The 17,291-nt window shown below is 38.1% G+C and overlaps 1 protein-coding gene across 2 annotated transcripts; it reads left to right on the top strand.

Moving 5' to 3' along the window:
* The first annotated feature begins 14,576 nt into the window (after window positions 1-14,576).
* On the top strand, window positions 14,577-16,824 carry LOC118433527. 2 transcript variants are annotated; one of them, XM_035845522.1, is made up of 7 exons: window positions 14,577-14,817; window positions 14,882-15,091; window positions 15,179-15,499; window positions 15,577-15,791; window positions 15,905-16,073; window positions 16,147-16,249; window positions 16,325-16,824. In XM_035845522.1, exons 1-7 carry the CDS (start codon window positions 14,613-14,615, stop codon window positions 16,389-16,391), a joined length of 1,290 nt encoding a protein of 429 aa, XP_035701415.1. In that variant the 5' UTR covers window positions 14,577-14,612; the 3' UTR covers window positions 16,392-16,824. The 2 variants fall into 2 exon arrangements, with proteins under 2 accessions (XP_035701415.1, XP_035701413.1); XM_035845520.1 differs by having other exon boundaries at window positions 16,144-16,249.
* The last annotated feature ends 467 nt before the right edge of the window (window positions 16,825-17,291 follow it).

The following is a 17,291-nucleotide window of genomic DNA, read 5'->3' as shown; positions in this document are numbered from 1 at the left end:
GGGGGATGGTTTCATAATTTGTAATTTAAGGGAACCTCGTCTGGTTTGAAATAATTTATTGGCCTTCGCACTGTCGTAAACTTTAACAATCTTTTTCACCTGATCAAGAGTGTAATTTCCGTTATTAAAAGTTTCAGTCTGCCATTCCTGGAATGCGATGGTTCTTCGGAATCGGAACTTGCATCATTTGAAAAAAATTCAACATCAGTAAGTTCACTGAAAATGGCAACTTCTAATGAAATTATGGTCTCACACGCACTGGTTTCAAGATGTAATAAATTTTCGATCGAAATCAGTCCTTCACTGGCTAAATTGTCGATTTTATAGCTATTGTCAATTATGGGCAAATGAGAATGGTATTTTCGTTTAGCTAATTCAAGTAATAATTCACAAACTTTAATAATTAAGATTTTATTATTATTGAACGATTTGAGTTTTAAGAAAAGAGAAGCTAACGACCGGGATTTGAATGTGGTTGGTGCGTGGACAGGGGACTGTGGAACGTGATTCTCACTGTGACCTCTGCTTCACTACCCACCCATTTCGCAAATCTTTGAAGGCTAATAAAAAATTCGCAAATCGGTTTTGCAGAAAATTTTTTGCACTTTGCCATCAAAATACATCATGATGTATTCAAAAAGTTAAATTAGAACTCGTAGTTCAACTAACATGGAAAAAGTATACCTAGTAAATAAATATTCTGCATTAAAACCAAAGGCCGTTGTACAGAGAACATGCAGATGGTACAAAAAAGTTATAATTACAAAATTCGCCGTGGCGGCGATGGCGTTTTATCGGGAACGTAAAAACCAGTTATGGAAGTATCAACGTGACTTGATGAAAACGTCGGTTGTTAATTGGCGGCGTCATATCTCTGAGAGGTGGGATATGTAGTAGGGCATAAAATTATCAGGGGTAGGCAAGATACTTTGTCAAGATACAAGATACAAAATGAAGATATTTTGTATGACGAGATAAAAGATACAAGATAAAAGATACTCCTTGTTCATTTACACAAGATAAAAGATACAAGATACTTTACCCAAGATGAAGTAGTTAAGATACAACATACAAGATATGTATCTTAAGATACTTTCAATATTTGACAAAATACTCAGTTTTTCTCCATGTGGGGTGGAACAATCGAACCCAACAGATAAACTTAATGCAATTAGTATGCAAAATTCAAAATATTTAGGAATCACAGTTAAAACTTTTCAAATTGTTTGCTATAAATTTTAAACAATTTGAGAAAGTTCCGACTATATTTACATATGTGTACTTGATTGCATGATGTTTTTTTGACACATCTTGCTTAAGAAAATAGACCTGGGTAGTGTTGTAATATATTTTTGCATAAATTAGCAAGTATTTGTATGCATGTACCTATGTACATACATATATGCACATATATAATGCTTGCAATTTGCAAAATAATAGCATGTAATATTTTCATGTATGCACATAAATGTATATCAATTAAATAGATAATATTACTTTAAGTTGGCGCGTTGGTTGGTAACCCATTCTTATAAAATTTGTAATGTATAATAATTCTACCCAAGAATTAGGTTATATCACCCAAATGACAATTTAAGATGTGATTTAAAATTAATTATGTAAGTGTTCGAGTATAAAATTTCTGAAGGACTAGTCTCATCAAGACCCTCCAGCTGGCCCCTCATTTTTATTCTTTAATTCTGAAGGGTATAATGGGGCAATAATAAATCAGTATGGTAAAGTCGAAAAAAATTACCCCCGACCACTTTTGTAGGCCAAAAACCGAATACTTGGCTAAACGGTGATTTTTGCAAAATTTTGTCGTTCAGCTCCAACTTTAAATCTAAGCAAATTTCGAGAGACAATCCAATTCAAAAAATGCAGGTACATGTATTGTCTAATTGGAAAATATAACCTGAACTCATGAAAGTGCAACATGACAAAAATTTGCACTTGGGAATCTCAATTTTCCCCAAAAAATCAAAAAGATTGGTGATTTCAATAGTTTAACTCACCTATATAGCAGATATCGACCTGCTACCTAACTCCATTCTATACCTATGACATTGGGACATAACATATCAAAAGATAAGGGGTGGGGCCTATCACTGTTTCTTTGCTATAAATCGGTGGAATATATTAGTTCCTGGGGAAAATGAGGGTTTTGTGCCTATATGTCTTCCAACGATGCAGAAATCCATGCCCAGTTAATGCAGGATTGTAGCCACAGTCCACCTGGAAGGAATGGAGAACAAAACCGGGGTGGGGTATGTCACCCATTTTTTGCTAAAAATCGCCAAAGATGCCAAAACAGGCAAATTTTTGGGGAAAATACGGATTTTGATTTTCTACGTGCTCAGAGGGTTTTCCAATCCATGTCACAATGTCTCAGGATTGTAGCCACATTCCACCAGGAGGGAATGGAGAAAAAAACCCGGGTGGGGTGTGTCACCCATTTTTTGCTAAAAATCGCCAAAGTTGCCACAATACGAGGATTTTTGGGAAAAATACGTGTTATGATTTTCTACAGCAATAAAAAACATTTCAGGTTAGCAATATATAGATAATAAAATCTCACGGTTTTCAGAAAATCATTGAAAATCCAGTAATAAATCCATGCGTGTTAGAAGTTTGGTTAAAGTACATTTGTACTTAGATCTGTTTATACATACATACATGCATTCATTGTATACAGGGTGTTTTTTAGGTCGCGTTACAATGGAAATTTTTCTATAGGAAATTTAGTATATTTCCGTTAGTTACCAAAGTTTTGCCCCTGAAAAGATACATTCATTCGTATTCAACATCAAAATGGAAGACATAAGACAAAAATTTTCCTTGTCAATTGAAACAGTTTTTTGTCAGTAATTTTGCATTATTTTATAGTCAAGAAGTTAATTGTGGTATTTTAAGACCTGTTTCAATTTGGGGCCATTCGTTATCATTTATCTTTTTAATGCTAATGTTGAATGTAAAGTGTGAATAATCTGTAAAGCCTAATAAAATAAATCCTCGTAACTAATAGTAATACACTAAATTTTCCTATAGAAAAATTTCCGTTTTAGCGCGACTTAAAAAACACCATGTATATATGTATGTACCTTCGCAAATAAATGCTTATATGCACACGTACTTATTTGTGTACCTCGTTGTACACCACCAAATCACATACATTCTTGCAACATTCGTGTATGCCAACGTAGGCTGGAAATCTGCGTATGGCCTTCCCGACATGGAGATACGTGGAATCAGAGGATTCATACATTCCTATCTCCCAGCATGTCAACTTTTCCAGCGAGATGAAGAACTGCACGGAGAATATTATTCTCACACGCATTTTCATCTTGCTCATCTTCGGACGTGTTTCTTGGTGAGTTTGGTGGGTGGGACTGGAGATATATCCAGCACCCTTTTTTTTCGTGGTGGGACTGGAGATGTATCCAGCACCGGTCTTTCGGGTGGGAGTTGAGGGTGGCACCTCAACACCACAATTTTCGGGTGGGTTATCTCGGGGTGGGAGACCCACCTCTCGTGGTTGGGGACGGGGGGAGCTGACCCTACTACAAAGGGCTCTGCTGCCCGCTTGTATAAGAAGTTTGACGGTATGGCACTGTCAACTGCACGTGAAGTCAAGTCTGTCCATACGTGGGTGTCCGATGGGACTTGTGGTCTTAACGGGAGGGAATTTTGCGAAGCTGTCCAAGTGAAGGCTAACGCGGTTCCCACCCGCTGTCGGATGGCCAGGGGTAGACCGGAAAAAGACAGAATGTGCCGAGCGGGTTGCAATGAAAAGGAGACATTGGGCCATGTCTCCCAGCGCTGCTACAAGACCAATGGGGCAATGATTAGGCGACACGACGCGGTGGCCTCTGTGCTGGCTAAGGAACTGGTCAGAATAGGCTACAATGTTTCAGTGGAGCCCGTCATTAGCACCTATCATGGCAAATTAAAGCCGGACTTAGTAGCGGTGCGGGAGGGCAAGTGTTATGTTATTGATCCCACCGTAACTGGACGGGATAATATCGACCTTGCGCACCGATGGAAAGTACGAAAGTACGAATCCAATCCTGATGTTCGCAAGTACTTGGTAGACAAGCACGGTGAGATTCCAATTAAATTTGGTTCGCTGACGATGTCTTACCGAGGAATTATGAGTAAGGAATCAGTGGAACTGCTGACCGCCATTGGTGTCACGAAAGCGGCTCTGAAAAGAGCCGTTGTAGTGTGCCTAAGGGAAACGGCTCGGCTGGTCCGCATGTTCATTTACTCCTGTATGCGAGGACCAAGTCACTTCAAACAAAAGACGAGAGGGCACGGGATAAGGGTAGACTAAGCTGGGTTCGCCTGGCTCAAGTTTATCCGAGTCCAAAAGGGCGTGTTCGAGGTTCTGGCAGCTTCGGGGATGAGCTAGCCCCCAACAAAAGTGAGTACCTGAGGGCAAGGTGGAGGTGAATCAGGGTCGGCCGTTCTTATGAAGGGTAACACCGGATATTCCGTGCGGTCGGCTCCACTAAGACCTTGTTCGAGGGGAAGCAGGCCAAATGTAAAAAATCTTAATCGGTTTTTTTCCCTTTTTTTCGTAGTGCTCCGGTAGATGGGTAGGCAGCGGGCACTGCGGGCACCATCGGGCCCCGCGAGAACAGGGTACAGCTCCCTTTGTCCCGGGGTAGGTCGGGTGTGCGCTAACCCGTCTTCGGACGGGGTGGGGTAGGGTAACAGACCTCCCATACCCCATCCAGCTATGGTAGGATGGCTAGCACACCCCGCGTGCCCCTGGTTGACCTCTCTTACAATAAGGCAAGGCAATTCAAGAACATTTTGCTCGTGAAGATGCAATCTCGTCATAAGGGTTACGTCGACTACAAAACATTTATTAGGTGAGTCACCATCTCTGATTCATAAACTAATTAGTAGTTGAGACTCAACTTTTGTATTCCACTTTCTCTGTACAGGTACGACCCTAATGACGATGGAAGCGATTCCATAACGGGTTGGTATTGCAATTGCCCATCTGGCGCAAGAAATGTAGGGGCCTGCGCACACGTGACGTCAACCTTGTGGTACTTAGGCTACGCAAGATATTTGGACAACTTAAAATTCCCCGCCGAAAAGCTGTTCGACGGAGTTCTAGATGCAAGGGATGTACCTGCAGAGCCTGTTGTTACCATTATTCAAAACTCCGGCTCTGAGGAGTCGAGTTCACGAGAATCATCGGTAAGAGTTTGTGCAATACATTTCACGTGAACCTGATTAATCGTGTATGATAATATAAATTAACGTAACACTATTGCAGGAAGACGAAAGTCTGTGAATGGACCACACCTCTCCGCTCAGGACATCATTCCCTACGTTCCTTATATTTATATTGTATTTATATGACTAAACATCTACTCAGTTTTCGGGGATGGTAACGTATGAAAGCTTATGTTAATTTAAAATAAACCACACATCTTTAGGACAGGCTAAGTATTTGCATATTGCAGCCATATTTATGCAGAATGAAACTCAATTATTTTGTTGCCAAAAATGTTATAATTTCATCTATCTTGTAAATCAGAAGGGAAATTAGGCCCGGTTCGGCAAAGTTGCAGCTTTGGTTTGATTAAGGTTTGTCGCAGTTTTTTTCCTGCAGACTACTTCTGGACCTGGAGGTCCCCAAATAAATTACGATTCTCGAAATAGATTAAGAACTTAAGTGCAATGCATACTTGTTATGATTAGATCAATTTGCCTCGCGATTGATTTTACTTTAACGTATAATCGATATATACCTGGGTGGATTAATTTCACATTTAATAGTACTTTTGACCCCAGCAGTAAAAAGCCAATACATATAAATATTATATCTTGTGCATCGTATATACTATAACCTCTATATTAAATAAAACATAGCTATTTATATCTATAATACTCAGGCAACCTCTATTTCAACTTATTTACTCATTTTGTCAAATTCTCGTAGTTTGGCATCTTTGGCGATTTTTAACAAAAAATGGGACTGTGGCTACAATCCTGACACATTGGGACATGGATTGGAAAACCCTCTGAGCACGTAGAAAATCACAACCAGTAGATTTTGCAAAAATCCTCGTATTGTGGCAACTTTGGCGATTTTTAGCAAAAAATGGGTGACACACCCCACCCGGGTTTTTTTCTCCATTCCCTCCTGGTGGAATGTGGCTACAATCCTGAGACATTGTGACATGGATTGGAAAACCCTCTGAGCACGTAGAAAATCAAAATCCGTATTTTCCCCAAAAATTTGCCTGTTTTGGCATCTTTGGCGATTTTTAGCAAAAAATGGGTGACATACCCCACCCCGGTTTTGTTCTCCATTCCTTCCAGGTGGACTGTGGCTACAATCCTGCATTAACTGGGCATGGATTTCTGCATCGTTGGAAGACATATAGGCACAAAACCCTCATTTTCCCCAGGAACTAATATATTCCACCGATTTATAGCAAAGAAACAGTGATAGGCCCCACCCCTTATCTTTTGATATGTTATGTCCCAATGTCATAGGTATAGAATGGAGTTAGGTAGCAGGTCGATATCTGCTATATAGGTGAGTTAAACTATTGAAATCACCAATCTTTTTGATTTTTTGGGGAAAATTGAGATTCCCAAGTGCAAATTTTTGTCATGTTGCACTTTCATGAGTTCAGGTTATATTTTCCAATTAGACAATACATGTACCTGCATTTTTTGAATTGGATTGTCTCTCGAAATTTGCTTAGATTTAAAGTTGGAGCTGAACGACAAAATTTTGCAAAAATCACCGTTTAGCCAAGTATTCGGTTTTTGGCCTACAAAAGTGGTCGGGGGTAATTTTTTTCGACTTTACCATACTGATTTATTATTGCCCCATTATACCCTTCAGAATTAAAGAATAAAAATGAGGGGCCAGCTGGAGGGTCTTAATGAGACTTGTCCTTCTTAGTAAATAAATAGTTCTCATTTACACATTTAATATTTATAGGTTTTTCGAACCAGGTGGGCATCAATATCCTTGCAAATGTTCCCAAGTTGACAAATATTTAAACATATTTTTGTATTTAACATACATATCTAAGAAAAATAAGTTTATTTACATGCATAAGAACGCACACATATAATTTTAGTTTTTTGAATTATTAATTGCGCAGTATTACATAAATACATGTAGTATTTTTCAACCAAAATACTTGTTAACCATTTGCAAAACGAATACCACACGGAGAGTAAACATTCATTTCGTCACGCAAATCAAATTGGACATAAAAATAGTTAATCGAAATTTGCATATCGTCGTACTAATTCTGAAAGGCGATAAGTGCAGTCGATACTTAATTCCGAAAGGGGATAAGTGCAGTCGATACTTAATTCCGAAAGGGGATAAGTGCAGTCGATACTTAATTCCGAAAGGGGATAAGTGCAGTCGATACTTAATTCCGAAAGGGGATAAGTGCAGTCGATACTTAATTCCGAAAGGGGATAAGTGCAGTCGATACTTAATTCCGAAAGGGGATAAGTGCAGTCGATACTTAATTCCGAAAGGGGATAAGTGAAGTCCATGCTTAATTCCGAAAGGGGATAAGTTCAGCCTTTTAACGTGTATTTCTTGTGTACTTATCCCCTTTCGGAATTAAGCATCGACTGCACTTATCCCCTTTCGGAATTAGTACGACGATATCAGTAAATATAAGAGTTGCCTGTCTACATACGTACGTAGATACGAAATTACACATGTAACTAAATATTTCGCACAACTAAAATAACATATGTAACTTATTTTATTCACACGGCAATATTCCATACTGATCTACACTTCCAAATAAATTTATATTGAAATTGACGACTACTATTTTATTAGGTTTCCCTGTTACTGCGAAATAGGACATATTTTTATTTAAAAAAACACACCTAAACTCAACTTGGGAAAAATGATTCAATCCACTTTTCCCAACTATATGATATTCATCGTCCTATTCATATCCAAAGTGTGCACCATAACATTGCCAACAATTGAAGAGATATTGGCTGATTTGAAAACTTTATGCGTAGTGAAAGTTCTACACGACGGTGTCGACTCTAACATCTTTAAATCTCAATCCCGTCCTGGTAACAGTATTCCTTTGATTGTTACACGAAATCGACTCCACCGCGCAACCACTTCCCTACAAGAACTAAATTACCACAACAATTTCCGAGATCTGTCCTCCATCCGGGACACTGGTTGTAAAATCAGTCTAATCTACTCCAAATACCTTATCAGTCAGAAATACAGGGAGAAATTTCGATACACCAAAATCACTAATTGGGAGATTCCATCAAAATTTCGATATCACCATTTGCACTACAAAATTTGGACAATGACAGCATCGAGTCCGATAACAATTATTCCTACGATACAAACAAAATCAGACATGATGAATTTCATTCAGATAAGAATAGTAAAAGCTACGAGACGTTTTCAAATTATTCATAGTTTTGCTATAATTTACATCAGGGGTTTCTCGACATTAGAATTTTGCGTACATTCTTGGGGACTAGAACGTAAAAGTGAGAATGAAGTTTGCGAACCCTTCCAGGGAAATATTCTACACGTTTTTCCTAGGCTACTGTCACCCCCAATGGTGTGGTTAAACGAGGAAACCTTTAGCTCCGATTTTGCATTGGACATGTCTAAGGAATTTCGAAAAACCGGGTTGTTTCCGCCCGTGTTGAATCCCTTCGATAGAAGAGAATTAATCTAACTTAGAAACTATTTCAACGGCATAGTCTATACGAAAGCTAACGCCACGGTATTTCTTTCTTACAACCGTGATGGGCGGAAATGTAAATATTGTACAGTCTTCGGTCTGAAAAAATTCAGGTTTTCACCACAAGAAAATAATCCACGGGGGTTGGTTCTTGAATTTATTGGGTTTCGTTTTTTATCATGTTACGAAGAACGTTTCCTATCCTTTCAATTTTACGTAATGCCTTTTTCCACTAATCTTTTGGTTGTTTTGCTAGTCTGCTTGTTAACTTTGGTTTGTGGGATGAACCTTTATCAATATTTTGTGGGTAATGTGTCATCTTTCACTTCGTGGTTGTTCGTCCTTGCCAATAAAGGGTGTTAATAAAGTCCGATCCCATGCATTTTTTGGAGCGTGGTTGTTACAAATTCAGCTGGAACTTTTGAACCAGTGAAGTTATTTATTTCAAATTTTTACCATGGGAGGAACAACTAAACGTGTAAGTCATGAGCATCTTAGAGTTGAGATACAAACATTGCATCAGCAGGGGCTTAAACCTACAGAAATTGTGCAAAAATTGGGCTGCAGCCGCAGAACTGTTTGGAAATGGAAGAATAAAAATTTTGTCCACGACAAAAAGCGACCAGGGCGACCCAGAAAGGTGTCACCTACCACAAAAAGAATGATTAAAAACAGACTTTGCAAGAAAACCGGTAGTTCATTACGTAATTGAGCAAGGGAGTTAAATGACTCAAAACGCTATAAAGAGAAGAAGAAGCAAATTAACTGTGTGACCGTGCAAAAATTTGTGAAAACTACGAAGTGGGGTCACACAGCTTACAAACTAACCAAAAAAACCTCTCATGTCACAAAAATATATCGATGACCGTCTGAAATTTGAAGAACTCCTTCAGAAAAGTGCCCATTTGAGTGAAAAAAGACTTGGTGAAGAATTGCGCAGTCACATCCTTTGGACTGACGAATCTATTATTGAACTATATCCAAAATTGAACCAACAAAATGTTCGTTACAGGACAGAAAACAAATCGGATGTACCATCAAGAGCGATCCCAAAATTCGGGCTTAAAGTTATGGTAGCGGGTGGATTTTGTGCACGTTGCGTGACCCCTCTACATATCATACCAAAAGGCCAATCAGTCAATGCAAAGCATTATATGGAAAAAATATTACCTATCTATTTCGATAGCATGGGGAACAAGGAATATTTCCGAATGAAAGAAAAATAGTTTTCATGCAGGATGGTGCTATAGCCCATACAGCAAAAGCGAGTTTGAGTCTCATCAAGACGCAAGTTTCAACGGTCTGGAGCAAGGGGGTGTGGGCCGCTAACGGCCCAGATTTGAATCCCCTGAAGAACCAGTGGTCCATACTTAAGGAAAATGTATACAAAGAGCCACAACCCCGGACGAGGGAAGAGCTAGTAAAAAAAAGTTCAAGATGTATGGAATTCGATTTCCAGAGGCACATTGGAAAAATTAGCACAGAGCCTTAAACAAAGAGTTGAGGGCATGGTTAAAGTAAATGGTAACAAGACCAAATACTAAGGTAAATATGTCGAACATTTTTTGTAAGTATCACGGGTAGTTTTTTTTTATACTAGCCTTCACTTTTTTACAGGAAAAATGGGATCGGACTTTATTAACACCCTGTATTTTCGAGGAGTCGGGCTTCGTTCCGAGGGAGATGGAAAGGAAACCATTTTTTAGATATATTTTCGGCAGCTGGTTGTTAATTTGTGGAATCCTGACAAACTGTTATAACGGGTTGATGATTACCGAATTGAATGCACCATTGCCTGGATACTCACCGGAAATGTTTGAAGATCTTATTTGTGGTACGCCCGCACGAAGAGTAATGAGTTCATATTTAAATAGAAAGAAAGTTCGAGGAGAGTTAGCCTTATGGTTTAACCAGCAGTTTGGTGGATTCCTGAAAACCTGGGGCTCCCGACAGTTCTTGACCAAACCATTCGAAACTTATAAAAATTCAACCAGCTGTTTCAGCCTGTTATCCCACCCCATTTCCGAAAAGTACAGAGGCATCGGAACTTATGAATTTTCCCAGTTTCAGTTAGAATATGCTTTTAGCCCGTATGATGAAACCGTGAATGATGTTTCACAAATTAGATTATCCAAGCATTCTTTGGTGATGTATTTACTGCTGAATCCGAGTCATCCTAGAGGCCCCAAATGTGAAGGGGAAGCGGCAAGGACAACATCAACCTATTCGAAACAGGGTTTACTTAATTCTATAGAAACTGAAATTTTAAAATGCGAGAGAACTGTGTTCGTTGCCAAGTCGACGGAATTAAGGTCGGAGAAAGCCTTCTACAAGAAACATTACGATTGGATACATTTTCACGAGGGGAGGGATACCCTGGATGCGAAACCGTTTGGATTTCAGTTCGATCTAGAAGGGAATTCCAGGGTGCCCGAGTATTTTAAGTCCTTGTTTGAGACCGGGGTTTATATCCGATTGGAAAAGGAAGGTCTGGAAAGGAAGTATAGCAGCAGATCCCCCGTAGTTAGGCGTGGGGTAGAAAAACTTGTGCCATTAACACTGAATGGAGGAGTAATAACGTTATTTATGTTGTGTGGAATAATAGTTGTGGTTTGTTTGTTTTGTTTACTTGTGGAAAATCACAAGACAGCAATGCTATATATCTTTAGTGGATATGTGAAGGTGCGGCAAATATTTCGGAACACACAAAAAAAACAAATACAGCAACAAACAAAAACACAAGTATCACTTTATGCTAATACATGAATAACAATAATACCATACCACAATACAATCTCTGATATCTGATTCATGGATCTAATTTTGGTTATTAATTTAATTATCTTTCGACTTTGAGACGGACTATAATGCTAATACATATATACCAATGTAATGAGGAACAACGGATTTTTTTGTATTGTGCACTAAGTAGTTAAGTCTTCCCAAACTTCACAACAATTTTATTACTCATGTTTTATTACTTATATGTTCTTTAACATGCACAATAGGATAGCACATGATTTCAATAAATATTCTTAGTTTCACAAACAAAATTTGGCCAGCAAAATAAATCTTTGTTCGAGTATCATAGCTGTCAAAATCCTTACCACTTGTCACCGATTATGTCCTCATGGTTACCTGATATCCAGAAAAAGTTTCGGGCCTTATTTCTACTTAATTTGTACTTAGAACGACCTGATCGCTGAGAGCGGTCTTGGTAAAGGTGTATTCTGTTTGTAACTCGAGTGTCCCAGCGTCACCAACTTGTACATCTGAGCAGAGGGACATATTTTTTTCGTGAATAAATTAGGGGGGTTCTATTGTAACTCGTATATTTATGTATGGCAGGCACTGATGAAGCCCCAGTATTTGTGGGAAACAAAATGACCACATGAATATGAACAGGCATATATAAATCTGTACAATTCATCACGTCAATAAATACATATTTCCTGTTAGGATCATGATTAATTAGCTGAATTGAAGTTTTCTAGGGCTGATTTATTCTTCAAGTGCGCACATTTCATATGCACACATCATATTTACATAGAAGAATATATTTTAAGTAATATCCCAGCCTGCACCGACCGAGTTAAACACGTGTTATATTGGTGTCCCCGGTGTAAATCCCGTGTTGGGTGCATTATTCGTATAAATATTTTTTTAAACACGAAATTAATTCGTGAAAAAAGACCGAATTTTACACCGCATCTTCAAAACGAATTTTCTCGATTAAAACACGTGAAATACTCGAGTATGCTAATAACCCGAGACTCGTGTCATAATCGCGAGAAATACACGAACTTTACCAGTGTTTTTGCACATGCGAAACTAAACACTGTCCCTTTGCTATTGAGGTGGGAGAATTATTTTGTTGCATGTCTCACATAATAAAACCAAAAAGTATGGACAAGACACGATCTAGAAAATTATTTCGCAAAGCAAGACAAGGAACGTCGGATTTTTCCTTACTTTCTGAAAGTGGTGATCGAAAAAATCAGACAACGCCAAAGCCACACCCAAAAACTTCTCATCCTGAGGCCGCAACTCCGCAGTTCGATTCGATTTCTGGGGCAGATGACCTGTACTCTTCGGACTACTCTGATAGTCATATCTTCACAGAGTCAGATTCTAGTGATAGTGATTGTGATAAGACTGATACCAGCAGTTGTACAAGTGATTTAAGAACATGGGCAGTTAAACATAATATTACTTTCTCTGCTTTGAGTGATCTGCTGGATATTTTAAAACGACGTCCTGGCTTCGATTTACCAAGCGATCCAAGGACACTATTACGTACGCCAAGAACTTGTGCTATTGAAAAGGTTGAACCGGGCGAGTATGTACATTTTGAGTGGATTTCATTAATAGAAAAATTACTTAAAGGTGCACAGTGCACAACCAACATTCAAATTAATATTGACGGAATTCCTCTCTATAAAAGCAGTGCCAGACAATTTTGGCCAATTTTAGCGAATATTGTAGAATTTAATGAAGTTATTGTAATAGGCATTTATTCTGGTCTGGGAAAGCCCGCAAATATTAACGATTTTTTGAGTAGATTTGTCAACCAATTCATTAGATTAGAACAGTCATTAGTTTTGAAATTTAAAATATCTGCAATTGTGTGTGATGTGCCTGCAAGATCATTTATTTTAGGGACAAAGTGTCATAGTGGTTACAGTTCTTGCGGAAAGTGCGACATAAAAGGCGAATATTTGGATAATCGGGTAACATTTCCTCCGGGAAATTATAATTTAAGAAATAACGAATCTTTTCGATCAAAATTTGACCAGGCTCATCATAATCAGGACTCTATAATAGAATTACTTCCTATAGATTTAGTAGAAGATGTGCCGGTTGATTTTATGCATCTTGTATGTTTAGGAGTGACGAGAAAGTTATTGTTTTTATGGTCGAAAGGAAAAAAGTGTACAGGGCGCTTGCGACCTCATCAAATTGACCAATTATCCATTAATTTGTTAAATATCAAGAAGTCAATACCAAAGGAATTTGCACGAAAACCACGTCCAATTAGGGATGTAGATCATTGGAAGGCAACCGAATTTAGGCAGTTTATTTTATACACTGGTCCTGTAGTGTTGAAAAAAATTCTTCCTCTGCCATTTTACCAACATTTCTTATGTTTTCACATTGCAATTGCAATTCTTGCCAATCCTAACACCTATCTCAGCAAAAATAATTACGCAGGGGAACTATTAGAATATTTTGTGAATAACTTTGGTTCATTGTATGGAAAGAAATATTACAGTCATAATTTGCACAGTTTATTGCATTTATCTCGAGATTGCAGTCGACACGGTCCTCTTGACCGCTTTAGTGCGTTTCCATTTGAGAATAAACTACAACAAATAAAGAGATTGGTCAGATCTCCATCTTACCCCTTGCAACAAGTTTGCCGGCGGTTGATGGAAAGAGAAGAAGTTGAGTTGGCTGACCACGTTGAAAAATATCAACAACTAAAATTTTGCCACGTTGAAACTAATTCAAGTGAGAGATCTGAGTGTTTTAGAGTGTGCAAATTTACCAATTTTGAACTATCAGACAAACCAGGAAATAATATTTGCAAGTTAAAAGACGGAAGTGTTATAAAAATCCACTATTTTGTTCGATCTTCTCCTCCAGAAATAATTGGGAAAAAGTTTAAAAGAAGCGAAGATTTTTTTCACTCTCCGTGTCCATCATCTTTAATTGGTGTGCAAATTGTGAAAGAATTGAGTAAAATTGAGTAATTGAGTAATAAGAAGATTTGACCTTAATTTAGTTGAAACAAAGTGTGTACTTCTTCCACTGGAAACAGAATTAATTTGTTATCCTCTAATTCACAGTGCAATCCAGTGACTTTTTACCATGCGATTTTCTATAGTAAATTTTATTGAAACTAACGAGATAGAGATTATCCCAATAAATTGGTTGTCACCATCAAGAGATAAATGCTGGTGGCCGCCGTTTAAATCTACCGAACGCCAATTGAAGGCCGCTATGGGTGGAGACAATCCAAGTAAACAATGGTTATCATTCGACGTGAAGGTTGTTGGAGGAGGTAAAATATTTGGTGAGTCTCCTTTTTTATTGTAGTCGTGAAAAATATTTACAAAATAAATTTATTTTCTATTCAGAATCATACCAACAAGCCAAGAGTCAGCTTGGCAAAGCCTTGGATGAAACCGAACCGGAATTTGAAAGTGATTTCGAAGTGACAGGTCGTGGGCAACGTCACAAGAAAAGTCAGCGTCAGGAAGAGTCAAGCGATTCGGAGAGAGAGGATGGACTTACTAAAATACCATCAAAGCCGAATTTTTCAATTCCGCCCCCACCACAATATTTTGGTTAGTCATCATAATGTGAAATCATATAATTTGTTGCTCCGTCTGCTTATTCTGTTATGTATAATTGCAGATTCTACTGGTATTTAGCTTTAGTTGGAGGTATATCGCAACGTTCAGACCGTCAAGATGACCATGAATCAGGCAGCTCTATTCATCTACCGCGTCACTCACCACCAGTAAGTGATTCCCATTCACAGCAAGAAAATGAGGAAATTACTTCCAGGTCAGCAAATTCATTGACCTTTAACAAACTCCACTCCCCATCACCACATGGTCAAATGAGAGACCTCTCCCCAAATAACATGCTGCGTCAACATTGTACCGGTGAATTGGTCAATGTTTCGAGCAACCATAGCGTGGAGATCGACACGCAGGTCGAGATAAATCAGGAAATCTCTGCAAATATAGGTAAGAAATTTATTATTTGAATAACGCGACTCGACACGGTCTTATTAAGCTAAAGATTTGTAAATATTTTTCTGCAGAATTTCAAAACTGGATGGTTAGACAAATGAATGTTGTGAAAGCCCAATTGCGACAACTACAAGAATGTGTGGACGCCTTGCTCAATAGCTGCAATTTGAACGGACAGGGTGGTGGTCAAAGTTTAAATACGTTGCCAGCTGGATTATTACCTGTGGATTGCGATTCCGACTTAAAAAAACTCGAAGATTTTGCGACGGAATCCAGGAACACATTGGTAGAATATTACGTGCAACACATTTGATAATTACTTTGATAAGTAATAAATGCATCGCTGCTGGTGTTAGTGCTAATGATACAGTATTAATTATTTATGTATTTATTTTTCAGATTCGAGAACTGCAGAGGGGCCTAGGTGCGACAAAGACGGCACAGAAGGCTACTCAGCGGATACTGTCGAAATTGTTGACGGATACGTATGCGTCTTCATATAACTGGATTGGTTCGAGAGGAGAAAAGACAGCTTTTTCGAAGTCTTTGATGAAACACATTATTTTTGGTAGTTTTCATGAATATGTTACTACTTTAGTGTGTAAGATAAATTTTTGTAACTGGTCACTCTTTTTCAGAAGCGATTCATGGAATCCCGAAATTGAGCGACGCTGGCGACGACGAGATTTCAAACGCTATTAAAGATTGGCTAAAGAATTCCAATAAACGTATTGAATCTGACAGGTACGAAGACAGCAGGATTTATTTATATGTAATTTTAAAATTAAGAATTGTAAACATTTTCAACTGCTTAAGCAGGAAACGCTTGGCAAAATCCAATGCAAATCATCCATCCGTCATTGCTGGATTCAACTCCGACGATTAATTTATACTCTATAAATTTTAATTTACTTTTGGTACCTTCTAAATTCATCTTCATTTAATTGTCTAAATTTGTAGAATAATATAGAAGTTATAAAGAAATAAAAATCGTGAACGTAAATTTTCATGTTGTAATACGTGTTTTTTTGGGGTAAATCTCGTGGCTAAATACGTGTTTTTTTGGGGTAAATCTCGTGGCTAAATACGTGTTTTTTTGGGGTAAATCTCGTGGCTAAATACGTGTTTTACTGGGGTAAATCTCGTCGATGTGGTGTGAAACTCGTTCTTGGAACACGTGTAAAGAACGAGTTAGATACGTTAAAAAGAGCGACACTTGCCCCCAGTTTAACACCAGCTCTCTACCAGTTTCATACGTGTTTAACACGAATACTGGGGTCACCAAACTCGTTCAAAACTCATGTTAATCTCGTGTTTGTGCAGGCTGGGATATCTATCTATTTGCTTTGCGTTTTGCGAACAGTATTTCCTTCATGTACATAAATCAATTATTCCCTGGTCTAAATACTCGGTATGTTAAGGGAGACATGCATAAACTTGTATTTCAAGGTCCATAAAACCTGTTAATCTTGTTAATCTTGAAGAAATCATGTTAATCTTGAAGATTTAAATTGTTAATTACAGGTTCCACCAACTTTATGAAATAATGTTTGAAAGTCATGTCAAGTTACCCCGTTGAGTATACCGCGAAATTCGAAAAGGCCGAAGCACGCAAGATCAATATCAAACGTGTGAATATTTTTTAGATTTTGAAATTTTTAAGATGGGTCTAAAAATTGACCTCAAATATATCATAGTGTTAAAGTACGTTGCCAAGTTGGAATGACGCATAAACAAATAACAAATCAACTCAGGGGCAAGTTCTCATTTTTCAAAGTACAGTCCC

The sequence above is a fragment of the Folsomia candida genome, unplaced genomic scaffold, assembly GCF_002217175.1.
Source record: "Folsomia candida strain VU population unplaced genomic scaffold, ASM221717v1 Fcan01_Sc056, whole genome shotgun sequence".
Taxonomy (NCBI): Eukaryota; Metazoa; Arthropoda; class Collembola; order Entomobryomorpha; family Isotomidae; genus Folsomia; species Folsomia candida.
This window is presented reverse-complemented; position numbering and strand designations above follow the sequence as displayed.